The sequence below is a fragment of the Oncorhynchus mykiss genome, chromosome 8 (genome assembly GCF_013265735.2).
Source record: "Oncorhynchus mykiss isolate Arlee chromosome 8, USDA_OmykA_1.1, whole genome shotgun sequence".
NCBI classification, from domain to species: Eukaryota; Metazoa; Chordata; class Actinopteri; order Salmoniformes; family Salmonidae; genus Oncorhynchus; species Oncorhynchus mykiss.
The window spans coordinates 23607977-23622863 of NC_048572.1; the positions used below are offsets into that span (position 1 = coordinate 23607977).

At 41.8% G+C, this 14887-nt stretch overlaps 2 protein-coding genes across 12 annotated transcripts in view; one reads left to right on the forward strand and one right to left on the reverse strand.

Annotated features, from left to right (window-relative positions):
• LOC110529642 (atypical kinase COQ8A, mitochondrial) overlaps nucleotides 1–6928 on the forward strand; it is a 29185-nt gene extending 22257 nt beyond the window's left edge. For all 4 annotated transcript variants that reach the window (XM_036985060.1, XM_036985063.1, XM_036985061.1 and 1 more), the window contains exons 7-15: nucleotides 508–593; nucleotides 878–1018; nucleotides 2830–2911; nucleotides 3250–3343; nucleotides 4406–4547; nucleotides 4794–4901; nucleotides 5098–5163; nucleotides 5258–5344; nucleotides 5529–6928. In XM_036985060.1, coding sequence (XP_036840955.1) covers nucleotides 508–593; nucleotides 878–1018; nucleotides 2830–2911; nucleotides 3250–3343; nucleotides 4406–4547; nucleotides 4794–4901; nucleotides 5098–5163; nucleotides 5258–5344; nucleotides 5529–5822 — 1100 coding nt within the window. In that variant the 3' untranslated portion in view covers nucleotides 5823–6928. The remainder of the gene's footprint in view (nucleotides 1–507; nucleotides 594–877; nucleotides 1019–2829; nucleotides 2912–3249; nucleotides 3344–4405; nucleotides 4548–4793; nucleotides 4902–5097; nucleotides 5164–5257; nucleotides 5345–5528) is intronic.
• Nucleotides 6929–6961: 33 nt separating this feature from the next.
• Nucleotides 6962–14887, reverse strand: part of LOC110529643 — a 44174-nt gene continuing 36248 nt past the window's right edge. For 4 of the 8 annotated variants that reach the window (XM_036985066.1, XM_036985068.1, XM_036985064.1 and 1 more), the window contains 11 exons: nucleotides 12143–12212; nucleotides 11978–12044; nucleotides 11770–11897; nucleotides 11559–11628; nucleotides 11249–11458; nucleotides 10949–10987; nucleotides 10652–10780; nucleotides 8893–8982; nucleotides 8698–8760; nucleotides 8393–8584; nucleotides 6962–8256 (listed from right to left, as the gene is read on the reverse strand). In XM_036985066.1, the coding sequence (XP_036840961.1) occupies nucleotides 8039–8256; nucleotides 8393–8584; nucleotides 8698–8760; nucleotides 8893–8982; nucleotides 10652–10780; nucleotides 10949–10987; nucleotides 11249–11458; nucleotides 11559–11628; nucleotides 11770–11897; nucleotides 11978–12044; nucleotides 12143–12212 (1276 nt within the window). In that variant the 3' untranslated portion in view covers nucleotides 6962–8038. Of the gene's footprint in view, nucleotides 8257–8392; nucleotides 8585–8697; nucleotides 8761–8892; nucleotides 8983–10651; nucleotides 10781–10948; nucleotides 10988–11248; nucleotides 11459–11558; nucleotides 11629–11769; nucleotides 11898–11977; nucleotides 12045–12142; nucleotides 12213–12385; nucleotides 12583–13166; nucleotides 13290–13401; nucleotides 13847–13889; nucleotides 13969–14887 lie in introns of those variants that run through there. The other 4 variants (XM_036985069.1, XM_021612028.2, XM_021612026.2 and 1 more) reach the window with 4 other exon arrangements.

A 14887-nucleotide genomic window follows, 5' to 3' on the forward strand; every position in this document is an offset into this window, starting at 1 on the left:
TCCACTTGTTGTCGGAATGGTGACCCGGTTATAGATCTTTCCCATAATGCCCAGCTCCCACCACAGTGTTTTGGTTAATATGCATAGTCATCGTTGTTGCTATAATACATTTGAGGGACCGTTTTAAGGCACTGCCAGCTAAAGCTATGTGAAGATTGTTGCTGTGCCAAATGTGTTGGCCTCCCAGAGATGTTTAGTGAACACTGGCGAGGACTTAATCTCTGTGATTGAACTGTGATAAGGCCCAGAGGCACCAAGGGTTTACAGATGATTTATAGACCTGTGATTGTTCATTCATTACTCAACGTGTTGGAGTTGAACTGAACAGGATACTGTGATTAAGACCTGTGACTTCATGTCCTGTATTGGTGCACAGTGTAATGAACAGGTTGACAGACCGGAACAACATGGCTTGTCTCATGTTTTGTTCTGACTGTTGTATGTCAGTCTGACTCTACTTTGATCAGTCTTTCATCTCTCTCCTCTTCCTCTGTCCATCTCCTTCAGATGATGCCTTCATCAACCCCCAGCTGGCCAAGATCTTTGAGCGTGTGAGACAGAGTGCAGACTTCATGCCCATCAAACAGATGACGGTAAGGTTTCACCTTTAATAACCTGCTCTTAAGCCCCCCCCCCCCCCGACTAGTCCTTTAGCCTCTTGCTAGAAAGAGGTACTAGAAAACAAAGAGTATCACGCAGCTCTCTGAATCATTAGTCAGTCAGTAAGTCAAGTGAAAAACAGATTACGATCAGATCTGTTGAACCCCAGTCAATTAATGAGGGTCCATAACTGAAGACTAACTCCCATCTCCGTGACAGACACACTGTTGAGGGAGCTGCCATTGGTTTATGTGTGGTTGTGTTCCTGTCCCTGCAGAAGTCCATCAACAACGACCTGGGCCCTAACTGGAGGGACAAGCTGGAGTCGTTTGAGGAGCGGCCGTTTGCTGCGGCCTCCATTGGACAGGTCCATCTGGCTAAAATGAAGAACGGCAAGGAGGTGGCCATGAAGATCCAGGTGAGATAGAGAAACCTGCTGCTGCTTCTTCTGGAGCTACAGATAGAAATGTAAGGAATAGAGCTGAGCGGACCTGATTCCCTCCTCTATATGACAGACTATCTTTTAGAAACAAGACAGAACGTTCAGATAGAAATGTAAGGAATAGAGCTGAGCAGACCTGATTCCCTCCTCTATATGACAGACTATCTTTTAGAAACAATACAGAACGTTCAGATAGAAATGTAAGGAATAGAGCTGAGCGGACATGATTCCCTCCTCTATATGACAGACTATCTTTTAGAAACAATACAGAACGTTCAGATAGAAATGTAAGGAATAGAGGTGAGCGGACATGATTCCCTACTCTATGACAGACTATCTTTTAGAAACAATACAGAACGTTCAGATAGAAATGTAAGGAATAGAGCTGAGCGGACATGATTCCCTCCTCTATATGACAGACTATCTTTTAGAAACAATACAGAACGTTCAGATAGAAATGTAAGGAATAGAGCTGAGCGGACATGATTCCCTACTCTATGACAGACTATCTTTTAGAAACAATACAGAACGTTCAGATAGAAATGTAAGGAATAGAGCTGAGCGGACATGATTCCCTACTCTATGACAGACTATCTTTTAGAAACAAGACAGAACGTTCAGATAGAAATGTAAGGAATAGAGCTGAGCGGACCTGATTCCCTCCTCTATATGACAGACTATCTTTTAGAAACAAGACAGAACGTTCAGATAGAAATGTAAGGAATAGAGCTGAGCGGACCTGATTCCCTCCTCTATATGACAGACTATCTTTTAGAAACAAGACAGAACGTTCAGATAGAAATGTAAGGAATAGAGCTGAGCGGACCTGATTCCCTACTCTATATGACAGACTATCTTTTAGAAACAATACAGAACGTTCAGATAGAAATGTAAGGAATAGAGCTGAGCGGACATGATTCCCTACTCTATATGACAGACTATCTTTTAGAAACAATACAGAACGTTCAGATAGAAATGTAAGGAATAGAGCTGAGCGGACCTGATTCCCTACTCTATGACAGACTATCTTTTAGAAACAATACAGAACGTTCAGATAGAAATGTAAGGAATAGAGCTGAGCGGACCTGATTCCCTACTCTATGACAGACTATCTTTTAGAAACAATACAGAACGTTCAGATAGAAATGTAAGGAATAGAGCTGAGCGGACATGATTCCCTACTCTATATGACAGACTATCTTTTAGAAACAAGACAGAACGTTCAGATGGAAGTGTAACATTGCACCCTCCTAAATAATCCCCTGGTAATAGTACAAGGTCACATTAACGCACACAGTAGAGGCTTTTTACAACCTCCATTAAAGGTATCTTGCATAGTCACATTGTAGCGGTCCACAGTGTAGAGATGACCGATGTTGAATGTCAGCAATGACCACCAGCATTCGCTTTTCTGCTGTTCTCATGGCTGCATTTAAGGCAGTGCTCGTCTTTTCAAGAAGAAATCAAACAAGTCTATTTTTTTTTTATGTATTCAACTTTTTAAGCACATGGGAATCTTACGTGTCAACTCAGTATTGTTTATCTAAATTGTATTAGAGTAAGCTCTTCCCACATGTTCACCGGTCAAAAGACCTACAGCATGGAAAGCATGTTTGTTGTTATAAACTGTATAGGTTTATCTCAAATTGTATATAGACAAGGGAGCTAAGTGCTCCATTAGCATGTCCCATATACAATGTCATGGCAGTGTTTTGTCTTCATGTCAGGGCAGGTTTATGTCAAACTGGTAAACATGGTTGTTTTATCATGCTGTTTGTCCCATGCAGTACCCCGGAGTGGCTAAGAGCATCGACAGTGACGTCAACAACCTGATGACCCTCCTCACCATGAGCAATGCGCTGCCTGAAGGTGACGACCCCTGGAGGGATTGAATTAGTTATTTATGGGCTCATACTATACACAACTGACATAGCATGACATAGTCCAATCACATGTATGACATGGCTCACAATAATGGGGATTTTCCAGCCCCCCCCTCCCCTCCCTATAAGCAAACACTACTATCCTGTTCCGATCCTGCTCACACACACATGCAGTGTCACAGACAGCAGAGTGAGACCATCATTGATCCTCGGTAGGGTGAGCCAGGAATGATTGGAGCACATATCCTCTATGTGGAAGAGAAATTATAATCAACCCCCCCCCCCCCCGCCCCTTCTCTCTCCCTCTGTTTAAATTTTGTGCAGGTCTCTTCCCTGAGCATTTGATTGAGGTGATGAGCAGAGAGCTGGCGCTGGAATGTGATTACATAAGAGAGGCCAAATGTGCCAAGAAATTCAAGTGAGTAATGAAAACAACAAGATGTGCTCCTTCTTAAAGACCACCTCCCTGTAACTACTTTCATCATCTAACCTAAGTCACTGCTCTGCTCCTGAAATGAAAAGTGAAGGGGGTACAAGTGCTCTATTTTGGATGAAGTTGGCCTTCAGGGGCTAAGAATAGCCGCTCTAGCCCTCTGGGGAGCATTAGGTTTCGATATGAAGGTGCACCATTTGGCTTGCAGCCAGCTTTTAAATTTAGACATACTAGAAATAATACAAGGAGACAACAAGCACCCCCTCCGCATGTCCTCTCCTCATGTCCACTGTCCCCGTTCCATGATCTGTTGACGGGCAGGCAGGGTGAGGGTTTATGTCCAGAGCGGGGGCTCCTGTTACACACGCAGTACACACCAGCTGTGGATGACATATGCTTTTCACCTTGACCGTGGACAGTGATACCTATCCCTTCTATGCATAGTCATACAGTACATGGTTCACCCTCCCCATTAAACAGTGATTTCTACAGCCCAAGCACATGGAGTTAGTGTTGACTCTGGAGGGTTATTTGAGGGATTGTGGCGATGCAATGAGCTGTTGTTGTTGAGGACGCTCACTGATTTTATTTATTTTTATTTAACCTTTTATTTAACTAGGCAAGTCATAAGAACAGATTGTTATTTACAATGACGTCCTACCCCGGGCCAAACCCTGACGACGCTGGGCCAATTGTGCACCACCCTATGGGACTCCCAATCACGGTCGGATGTGATACAGCCTGGAATCTAACCAGGGACTGTAGTGACACCACTTGGACAGAGATGCAGTGCCTTAGACCGCTGCGCCACTCGGGAGCCCTACACTGCACTGATACATCTGTGTAGTCCTACTATGTGATATTTTAAACTCACATAGTAGGACTATAATGCTATTTGTAAACTAAAGATCCTGTGCATCTTTGTCACAAATAATGTACATATACTCCCGTTTAGTCCTAATTGCTGACCTATCCAGCAGTAATTTTCAGAGCTGTATGTTGTTGTTCCTGTGTCTGACGAGTGTTGCATATATGTGATTGGTACAGGGAGCTGCTGAAAGACCACCCGTTCTTCTACGTGCCAGATGTAATAGATGAGCTGAGCAGCAACGCCGTCCTCACCACAGAGCTGGTCCCAGGCTTCCCTCTGGACCAGGCTGAACAACTCTCCCAGGAACTCAAGAACGAGGTCAGCGCAGGCTGCAACTTTATTCAATAACCAAAGAATTGCACCATTCTGGTGATTACTACTTACCTACAGTATATTGTGGAATGTGTGTGTTCTCTTGCCAAGCTTGTTTTGATGTGTAAGACAAACGCCACAACAACCTCCTTTCTCTGTCGCCTCATACATCAAAACACCAGTGTAATACTGCCCCTTGGTGGCCACACTGCAGAATGAAAAATGAGAGCTCTCTCTCTCTCTCTCTGTCAGATCTGTGAGAATATCCTGAAGCTGTGTTTGAGGGAGCTGTTTGAGTTCAGATACATGCAGACTGACCCCAACTGGTCCAACTTCTTCTACGACCCGCAGACACACAGGGTGAGTCTGCCTTTTAACTCTTGTCAATTTCATCATTAGAGTCCACTGATTTTGATGACCCTCCTAAAGGTCCTTTCTGTTGAAATGTAAATACCGTGTCTTCTGTAGAGTCAAGCCTATACAGTAACCCCCATCCAGTAGCACGATTTTGCTGAATGCTTCAAATAACTAAACATTGCTACTGTTTCATCCATAGGTTGCGTTGTTAGATTTCGGCGCAACGAGAGGATTTAGTGAAGACTTCACTGACATCTACATTGAGGTGAGCTATTGGGCTATACCCCCCAACAAAACATAACCGACCATAATGATTTCCTTCTATGTGTGTGACATCTTTTATTTCTTGTTTTAACCAGCTCATCAAGTCCGCAGCAGAGGGAGACAGAGAGGGGGTTCTGAAGAGATCAAGAGACATGAAGTTCCTCACAGGTTATGAGTCAAAGGTGAGTGACTTCATTTTTTCTCAACACATGCATCAATAATGCTGTATACCATTTTATTTAGTCACAATGAATTGAGAAGGCCCTTCATTAATCTATGGCATAAACTTAGTAGTGAACACTTAACTTAATTTCAAAATACACACACACTCTGGTTATTACTGAGTATGTTCTGCACGTCCCTCAGTCCATGGAGAACGCCCATGTGGATGCGGTGATGATCCTGGGCGAGGCCTTCGCCTCCACGGAGCCCTTTAACTTTGGGGCCCAGAGCACCACGGAGCGCATCCACAACCTGATCCCCGTGATGCTGAAGCAGCGCCTCACCCCACCCCCCGAGGAGACCTACTCCCTCCACCGCAAGATGGGCGGCTCCTTCCTCATCTGCTCCCGCCTCGACGCCAAGCTCAGCTGCAAGAACATGTTCCAGGAGGCCTATAACAACTACTGGAGGGACCGCCCCAACCGACCAAGCCAGTGACGGACACTGCAGAGGGCCAATCGCAGGGCTACGGCACCAGGGTTAGAGAGGGTGTGGACTATAAGGGAGGGATGTTGAACCAGCCTAGCCAGACTTGCTCTGCTGTATATTGAATGTATATTAATGGCACTTTTCCTCGTCCCTCCCCCGAACAGGAATCTGTATTTTTTGTTGTGTTATTCGGAGTATATTAACATATTCACAAGACGTATGAGATGGTTGTTTGTATAGGTTGACTTAACTGGGATGAATGCTATGATGTGTGTCTCGAGCGAGAATTTGACGTGGGGATATGATACTATCTAATGGGCATAAAACACAAGGTAATGTATTGAAGAACAGTGACCTACTTACTGTTGATCACCTATATTTTCCAGAATGTGGAAGTAGTGCTAGTGTCTTATGAGGACAAAACAAATGCATAGATGTGTGAAAGGGAGTTTAAGTCACACTTATGCATAGTGCACACACGTTACCAGGGTACAGACCAATTCCTGTTGAGGGAGAAGATTTGAGGACAATCTCCTATTTAGCCTGTCCTTATAAAAAACGCATTACATTTCGGGGCCACCTGAAATATCATAGTAGATTTATCAATGAGATGGCACTGTCAAGACATCAGTTGTTTCTGAGAGTTGGATGTGGTTGATGGATGGATCATGGAAGATGGTTTGAGTGGCAGAGGAAATAAGAACATGTGTTCTCATTGACTGATCTACTTTACTCTGGACCTGTAGCACAAAAATGGAGTGTTTTAGCACCAGTGTTGTTCGTGTGTCCTGGTGGGCCTGAGACATGTTGAGTAGGTCTTCCTTTATCGTCGGGGGGGGGGGTGACAACTGCAGGGTTTGTATCAGTTTAGAAAACACTAACTACTGTTTTGTCATTTACTTTGTGGTGGAAAGACAGTTGAGGCAAGATGAAAGTGATCCTAAATCACTTAGTGTGAATAAATGCAAATGTGCCTATAGTTTTTCTAGGATATTTAGAAATAAATAACGCTTTGTCTCTTTATATTGATATCAGAAGTTTGAAAAACATGGTTTTTACATTTTCTAATCAATGGCATTCTTAATACAAGGGTTGTGATTAAATATTTGATTCAACACTTAGTTCTTATTTTCATAAAAAAGCATATGAGCAACTTACATTTTATTTAGCTTTAAGTCCATCTACAGAGACAAATTCCTCATGAAACACGAATGAATGATGCATTGGGAAAGTATTCATCCACTTGACTTTTTAAAATGGATTAAATAAAACATTTCAAAATCTGCACAAAATATCCCATAATGACAAAGCGAAAACAGGTTGTTGAATTTTTTGCAAATGTATTAAAAATAAAAAACACCTTATTGACATAAGTATTCAGACTCATTGCCGTGAGACTTGAAATTCAGCTCTGGTGCATCCTGTTTCCATTGATCATCCTTGATGTTTCTACAACTTGATTGGAGTCCACCTGTGGTAAATGTAACTGATTGGACATGATTTGGAAAGGCATACACCTGTCTATATAAAAAGGTCCCACAGTTGACAGCACATGTCAAAAAGCCAAGCCATGAGGTCAAACGAATTCTCTGTAGAGCTCCGAGGCAGAATTGTGTCGGCACAGATCTGGGGAAGGGTATCGGAAAAAATGTCTGCAGCACTGACGGTCCCCAAGAACACAGTGGTCTCCAACACTCATAAATGGAAGACGTTTGGAACCACCAAGACCCTAGAGCCGCCCGGCCAAACTGAGCAATCAGGGGAGAAGGGCCTTGGTCAGGGAGGTGTGTGGAGATGGAAAACCTTCCAGAAGGACAACCATCTCTGCAGCACTCCACCAATCAGGCCTTTATGGTAGAGTGGCCAGGTGGAAGCCACTCCTCAGTAAAAGGCAGCCCACATGAGAGCCTGCTTGAGGTTTGCCAAAAGGCACCTAAAGGACTCAGACCATAAGAAACAAGATTCTCTGGTCTGTAGAAACCAAGAGTGAACACTTTGGCCTGAATGCTAAGCATCACATCTGGAGGAAACCTGGCACCATCCCTAAAGTGAAGCATGGTGGTGGCAGCATCATGATGTGGGGATGTTTTTCAGTGGCAGGGACTGGGAGACTAGTCGGGCTAGAACTAGAATGAATTACCAGCGCCTTGAATGGTAGAATGAGGTTTTTAAATCATGTTTGCATGTTAAACTTCAGACACTACTTTGTTGCCACCAGGGGGCACTTAACGTTTGTAAGTAGTGCTGCTGTATTTCTGTAAGGCCTTGTGTATGAGAGTCACTGCTTTATCATTTGTTTCACAACGCAGAAGTCCCATAGAGTCATGGAAGAGAACATTAACTTCCTCCACTACGTTTATGTAGTGAGATGCAGATCTCTGGCTTGTGACAAAGCAGTGATCAAAAGTATGGTGCATCACCACTAGAATGACATCTTTGTTACCTGTTGAGAGACACAATTAAAACTTTAGTACTTCCACATAAAAATATATTTTTCATTAGAGTCAGTCATTCTACAATATGGACCAATACATCCTGTTGAGTTGCTTTCATGCTGTAATCTTAAAGGGCTTTCCTACTTTGAACTTTGCTCATGGCGGCATCAATGTCTGTTCCCACACGAGATGTAATAGGACAGAAGGCTATTATGACTTGGCAGTCTTCTGGTCTGGTCTCCTCTCGCTTTAGTCCTACTGCCAGATCATCCACTTGTTTCATGAGTGCAAGGTGAGTGTCCAGGGTTTTTCCACAGACTTGTGAATGGACTTTAACTGTTCAAGACAAAAAAATGAATTCACACTTTATACAACACCAATATAATAATTCACCATATTTTTATTTTTATAAATTAGGAGGTAAGATGAGTATCATTGATTAGTCTCACCTGCTTGTTTCTTATTTAGAGGTTCAGTTGCTCTAAAATTCCACCAAGATGAGGACATCTTATCTGAAAGTATTCATTTAAAATCACACACTTTCTTAACAATAATTGTGTCCAATTACAAAATATCATGACATTGAACAGTTTTTAGGTTTTGATATTGACCTGTGTGGCATTGTGAAGAAATGTGGTTCCTACCTCCTTGTTTGCATCGTGGCTCGTGCAGCCCACTACCGGTGGAAATTTGAGAAGGATCCGTTATACTTTTTTGAAAATGGGTGTCAGCACCTAAGGATGAGAACCACATAGCCTACTTGTAAATTTGAATCAAACTCTTTTGCTAAGGATTTTAATACTAGGTACACAGCCAACAGTCAAATTAAATGTTTGATATACCACATACAGTTGAAGTCGGAAGTTTACACAAACTAGGTTTTATGACACCAACCTAAGTGTTTCAACCACTCTACAAATTTCTTGTTAACAAACTGTAGTTTTGGCAAGTCGGGTTAGGACATCTACTTTGTGCATGACACAAGTAATGTTTACAGACAGATTATTTCACTGTATCACAATTCCAGTGGGTCAGAAGTTTATATACACTAAGTTGACTGTGCCTTTAAACAGCTTGGAAAATTCCAGAAAATTATGTCATGGCTTTAGAAGCTTCTGATAGGCTAATTGACATCATCTGAGTTAATTGGGGCTGTACCTGTGGATGTATTTCAAGGCCTATCTTCAAACTCAGTGCCTCTTTGCTTGACATCATGGGAAAATAAAATAAAAATCAGCCAAGACCTCAGAAAAAAAACTGTAGACCTCCACAAGTCTGGTTCATCCTTGGGAGCAATTTCCAAACGCCTGAAGGTACCACATTCATCTGTACAAGCAATAGTACACAAGTATAAACACCATGGGACCACGCAGCCGCCATACCGCTCAGGAAGGAGACGCGTTCCGTCTCCTAGAGATTATCGTACTTTGGTGCGAAAAGTGCAAATCAATCCCAGAACACCACCAAAGGAACATGTGAAGATGCTGGAGGAAACAGGTACAAAAGTATCTATATCCACAGTAAAAACGAGTCCAATATCGACATAACCTGAAAGGCCGCTCAGCAAGGAAGAAGCCACTGCTCCAAAACAGCCACAAAAAAGCCAGACTAGTTTGCAACTGGGGACAAAGAGCGTACTTTTTGGAGAAATGTCCTCTGGTCTGATGAAACAAATAGAACTGTTTGTCCATAATGACCATCATTATGTTTAGAGGAAAAAGAGGGAGGCTTGCAAGCCGAAGAACACCATCCCAACTGTGAAGCATGGGGTTGGCAGCATCATGTTGTGGGGGTGCTTTGCTGGGACTGGTGCACTTCACAAAATAGATGGCATTCATGAGGAAAGAAAATGTGGATATATTGAAGCAACATCTCAAGACGTCAGTCAGGAAGTTAAAGCTTGGTCGTAAATGGGTCTTCCAAATGGACAATGACCCAAAGCATACTTCCAAAGTCAAGGTATTGGAGTGGCCATCACAAAGCCCTGACCTCAATCCCATAGAAAATGTGTGGGCAGAACTGTAAAAGAGTGTGCGAGCAAGGAGGACTTACAAACCTGACTCAGTTACAAACAGCTCTGTCAGGAGGAATGGGCCAAAATTCACCCAATTTATTGTGGGAAGCTTGTGAAAGGCTACTTGAAACATTTCACCCAAGTTAAACAATTTAAAGGCAATGCTAACTTCTGACCCACTGGGAATGTGATGAAATAAATAAAAGCTGATAAATCATTCTCTGTACTATTATTCTGACATTTCACATTCTTAAAATAAAGTGGTGATCCTAACTGACCTAAGAGACAGGGAATGTTGAATACGATTAAATGTCAGGAATTGTGAAAAACTGAGTTTAAATATATTTGGCTATGGTGTGTGTAAACTTCCGACTTCAACTGTAGGTTACCAGCTGCTCCTGAAGTATGAGAGTGTGACATTGAGGTCTCATCTTGAGTTTCTTTGAAGGTGGGTCTGTTCGGCGCACCAGACACTTCTGTTCTGCATTGTTTGGGCTGGCTGTCAGCGGCACATAAGGCTGAGGACCACATAAAATACTATGAATTAAAATCAACAGTATTGCAGCACATTCTTGTGAGTCTGCAAGTCATTGTAGTTAGCTTTGCAAGCTGTAAAAGGGTTTAATAACATCTGTAGAATTATTACATTTTGACAATAAAGTGCCCTGTTAAAGGTTTTGCGTTACCTGATGATCCTGAGGTGCGATTAACAGATGTTTTCTGGACTAAAAAAAGATTGAAGGATTAGTGCCGTTAACTGGGGTTCTTTCAGGCTAAGACAGGACTGTGTTCGAGTGCCATTACAGTGCCACTAGTTGAAGCCAACCTAGGCCTTGAATGTTTAACTTCTCAACAAAACTATAATATTCATGAAATCTACTACAGTGTTTATGATTTGTATGCCATCATCTACCATCTTTTGATTCATGAAGAATGAGGAATGAGACCCACTGTGCTGCAGCTAACACAGCAGTTAAGTAATTTACCCTCAACATTTGATGGTTGGTTTCCTGCTGTAGCAGAGTCAACTGATGGAGATGCAGCACTGCTCTGAGCCTCCATGGACTCTTCTCCAATGTAGCTCTCGAGCAAACCAACGTGTGCCTGAATGAAGTAGAGGGCTTCGGCCAGCTGCTTCTCCAAATCTCTAAGAATAGGGAAGTAGCCATGTAACACTCCCCCGGGAACAAGTGCATCTGTAAGGAGAAAGTGACCAGTGCATACAATTACAACGAAAGATACACCAAAACTGTATTGGGTGAGTGCTATGCTGAATTGTTTTGAAAAGGGACTTACTCTCCATGACATCAACCGGAAGGAATTCCCTTAGCTTGTTAAGAACTAAAGCAATAGGTTTAGCTGTGTTCTAAGAATCAGAAATATTACAGAAAACAGGGGAATTAGTACATCCAATGGAATTGCACATTGAATCAAACATTCTAGTAACTAGTGAATGATTCCAGAATAGTGGTACAGTAACTTTAGAAGCTATTGGGGCTATACCAACCTGTTTAGATGTATTTATAAGTTCACTGATCTTCTTTCTAAGTTTTAAATGTTGAAGGCCTGGCAGAAGTTCGTTCAGATCTGCTCTTGTTAACTCTTGAATGTCAATGTCATCTGTAATTTCAGCAACTAGAAACAAACGATGTAATTAGGAACACAGTTGACAACACAATGCATAAAGCTCAGTCAGATGTTCCATGTTAACTTACTTGCCAGAGCATGTGCTGCAACTGGTGAGAGGCTCCTGATTTGCTCTTCCAAACTCATTGTCCTTGCCTAGGAGGAAGACGTTGATATGCTATTTATTAGTCCAAAGCATTGTTCACAGGTTTACACAGCTGCTTAATGATACTGTATAATGTCATTGTAGTTACCTGACTCATACTTGTACTTTCACACTGATGCTGCTGTAGGAAAATAGGATTTGATCCCAGCTGCTCTGACCTGTCATTATGGTAACAACGCATTAAGGAGGGTATGTTTACTAGTCTGGGCACAACGTTACAACACTTTCAGAAAAAACATGCATTGTGAAGTAGCCTACAATATACAATTTATCTGCAACGTTTTACATGTTGCAAAATATTGAGTAGGCTAAGCCTGGATATTGAATTTACGATTCCAAAAATAGTGACAAGGTATAGTCGACGTCAAACATTCAGCCTGGCACACAGTCACTATAGAAGCTCTAGCGCCTGGTTAAATTGTGGTTAGGAGCATTTTTTAACTATCCATGGAAAAAGTAGTAAGACATATTGTTTGAATGTCACAACACATCCGGGTATCTCAAGCACCCCGGTAAAACACAAGAGTTGCAGTAATGAACATTTACCAACAGATGGCATCCCTGTGCTATTTTACACCCATAACACATATGTTACTGTTTTTTTATCAGCTTATATTTAATTATTTTGACAATTTTATATTACACAAAATTCCCTACGGTATACAGAACGTATTACATTAAACAAACTAACGTTTTCACCACACATGATTTACAGGAAATACACATCCTTTTACCTCAAATAAGTGACTAGTGTGTTTAGGGATTAATTGTTATGTAATTTCTTCCATATAACGACTTATTTCAGCATATTGACCATGAATTTGGACATCTAAAACCGGTATTTTGAAACGGGGCTATAAATCACAAATCCATAACACCAGGGAGCAGAAACAGTATCATTTTAATGTATGTTTTAGGAATATAAATGATAATTTAAAAAAATTTCAACATGAATCTACTTAATTTGGTAAAACTACTGAATGAGTCCAAAAACCGTGCTACAATGTATTGATTTTGATTATATAAGTGAAATCGTGAAAATAAGTTTGTCCTAGTGCATAATCAGTCATAGGCCACGAATCGAGGCATGCAAATTATGAATAGCAACTCACCTGCTGCTGTTTAATATCGAACTTTATCACGCCAAGATCAGACAGCCCATACGAAACCGTCACAGGGTTTAGAAATCAGCAAATTATCAGTGTCCTTTACCAGAAATTGTACTGACATGATTTCTAGTAAAGTGAAAGCAAAACCAAAGACAGAATATAAAGGTTTAGTGCTGTTCGGGATCCTTGGGACGTCCACATTCTAAACCCTAACCCCTACCTTAACCATAACCCTTACCTTAACATTGATCTGTAAAAAGAAGTATCATAACCATTTAAAATGTAAACTTTAATGGTGTAACGTCAGCGTTTGGACGTCCCAAGCATCCCGAATAGCAAGGATAATACAGGAACTGCTTATCCAGTACGTCACACTTGTAGGCACTGGGTGCGTTTGAGTGGTAAACCGAAAGTAGCCGGAAATCGATGAAGGTACATAATCACAGATTATCCATTATATTGACCAGATACTCCATTGGCCACCCTAACAATGAAAATAAATGTATTTAAAAAAGGAGTGCTGTCGGGAAGAGGCAAGACCAGGTGGACCATTCTAGCGAATGAGAGAGCAGATACGAATGTGATAACAGGCACAGCGCCTATATAAAGTGTTTTTTCTCAAAGTTAACGGGATGTCACGTGTCCTACTTATATCAGTACACTCGTAACAACCTAAGCACTAAGGAACTTTTATTCAATCAAAAGCCGCACGTAGCAAATAATTACATTTTTTGTTAACCAAATTTGACACCCTCCCATTGACCTCCATACAAAAGCTCCTCGCTTGGTGAGCGAAAACACGCCACCTGCTGGAGAAGACAGATTTTGGGCCCATTTATCCCTTTTCCTCCTCTGCTGTTTTTAGGAAATGCGCCTCTAGTTAGGATTTTTTTTTTATATTGGCTACTTAACCAGACGGCCTGACCTCATCACTACTCGCCAAATCTTTCCCCCAGTGGCCCCATGTTCTGAACATGGCTGATCACTTATCAACAATGGCACCAAACTTTGGGCAACAGGTAATTCATATGTTTACCTAAGTAGTTACATGGTTTGTCATTAAATATTAGTATTACATAGACACGCTTCTAATATCTGTAGATTATTGACCCCTGACTGACAATTTCAAAGTACGTTAGCTTAGTTGGCTGGCTTTTGTGTCAGACTAGGTAGCCAAATGGAATGAGTCGCAAGACTGCATGCATGTAATGTTACAGCTAGCCACTGCCACCCATACTGAAATATTTGTGCGTTTGAGTGAGTGTGTGTGAGAGAGAGAGAGAACAGTGACAACCATAAATGGCTATTCCCATAACAATACCTGAAGTCTAGACCCAATCTTGCCTGATACCAGCTGGTTGGGTGACATTATTTCAAATTACAATTTTGTATATGTCCTCACAGGCGATGGGGAGACACATTATGGACAAGCTCCTGTACAGATTGCAGCGGGCATGCAACGCCTTCCTCTTGATCTTGATTACTTACAGTTTGTCTGCACCATTGAGATGATATTTATCAGCTCACTAGCAAATCAAGTACACTTGCCTCTCCAATCTGTATAGTCTAGTCAATGCTGAAATGGAAGAAGGAAATGCCCCATCAGTTGTTGTTGATGGCGAAATGTTGTGACGGCCCTGAATTATTTTGAGCCGTCTCAGTGCTTCTCCTTCCAATAGGGTGCTTTCCCTTTAATTCCCAATTAAATAGCCAGCATCAGCTGC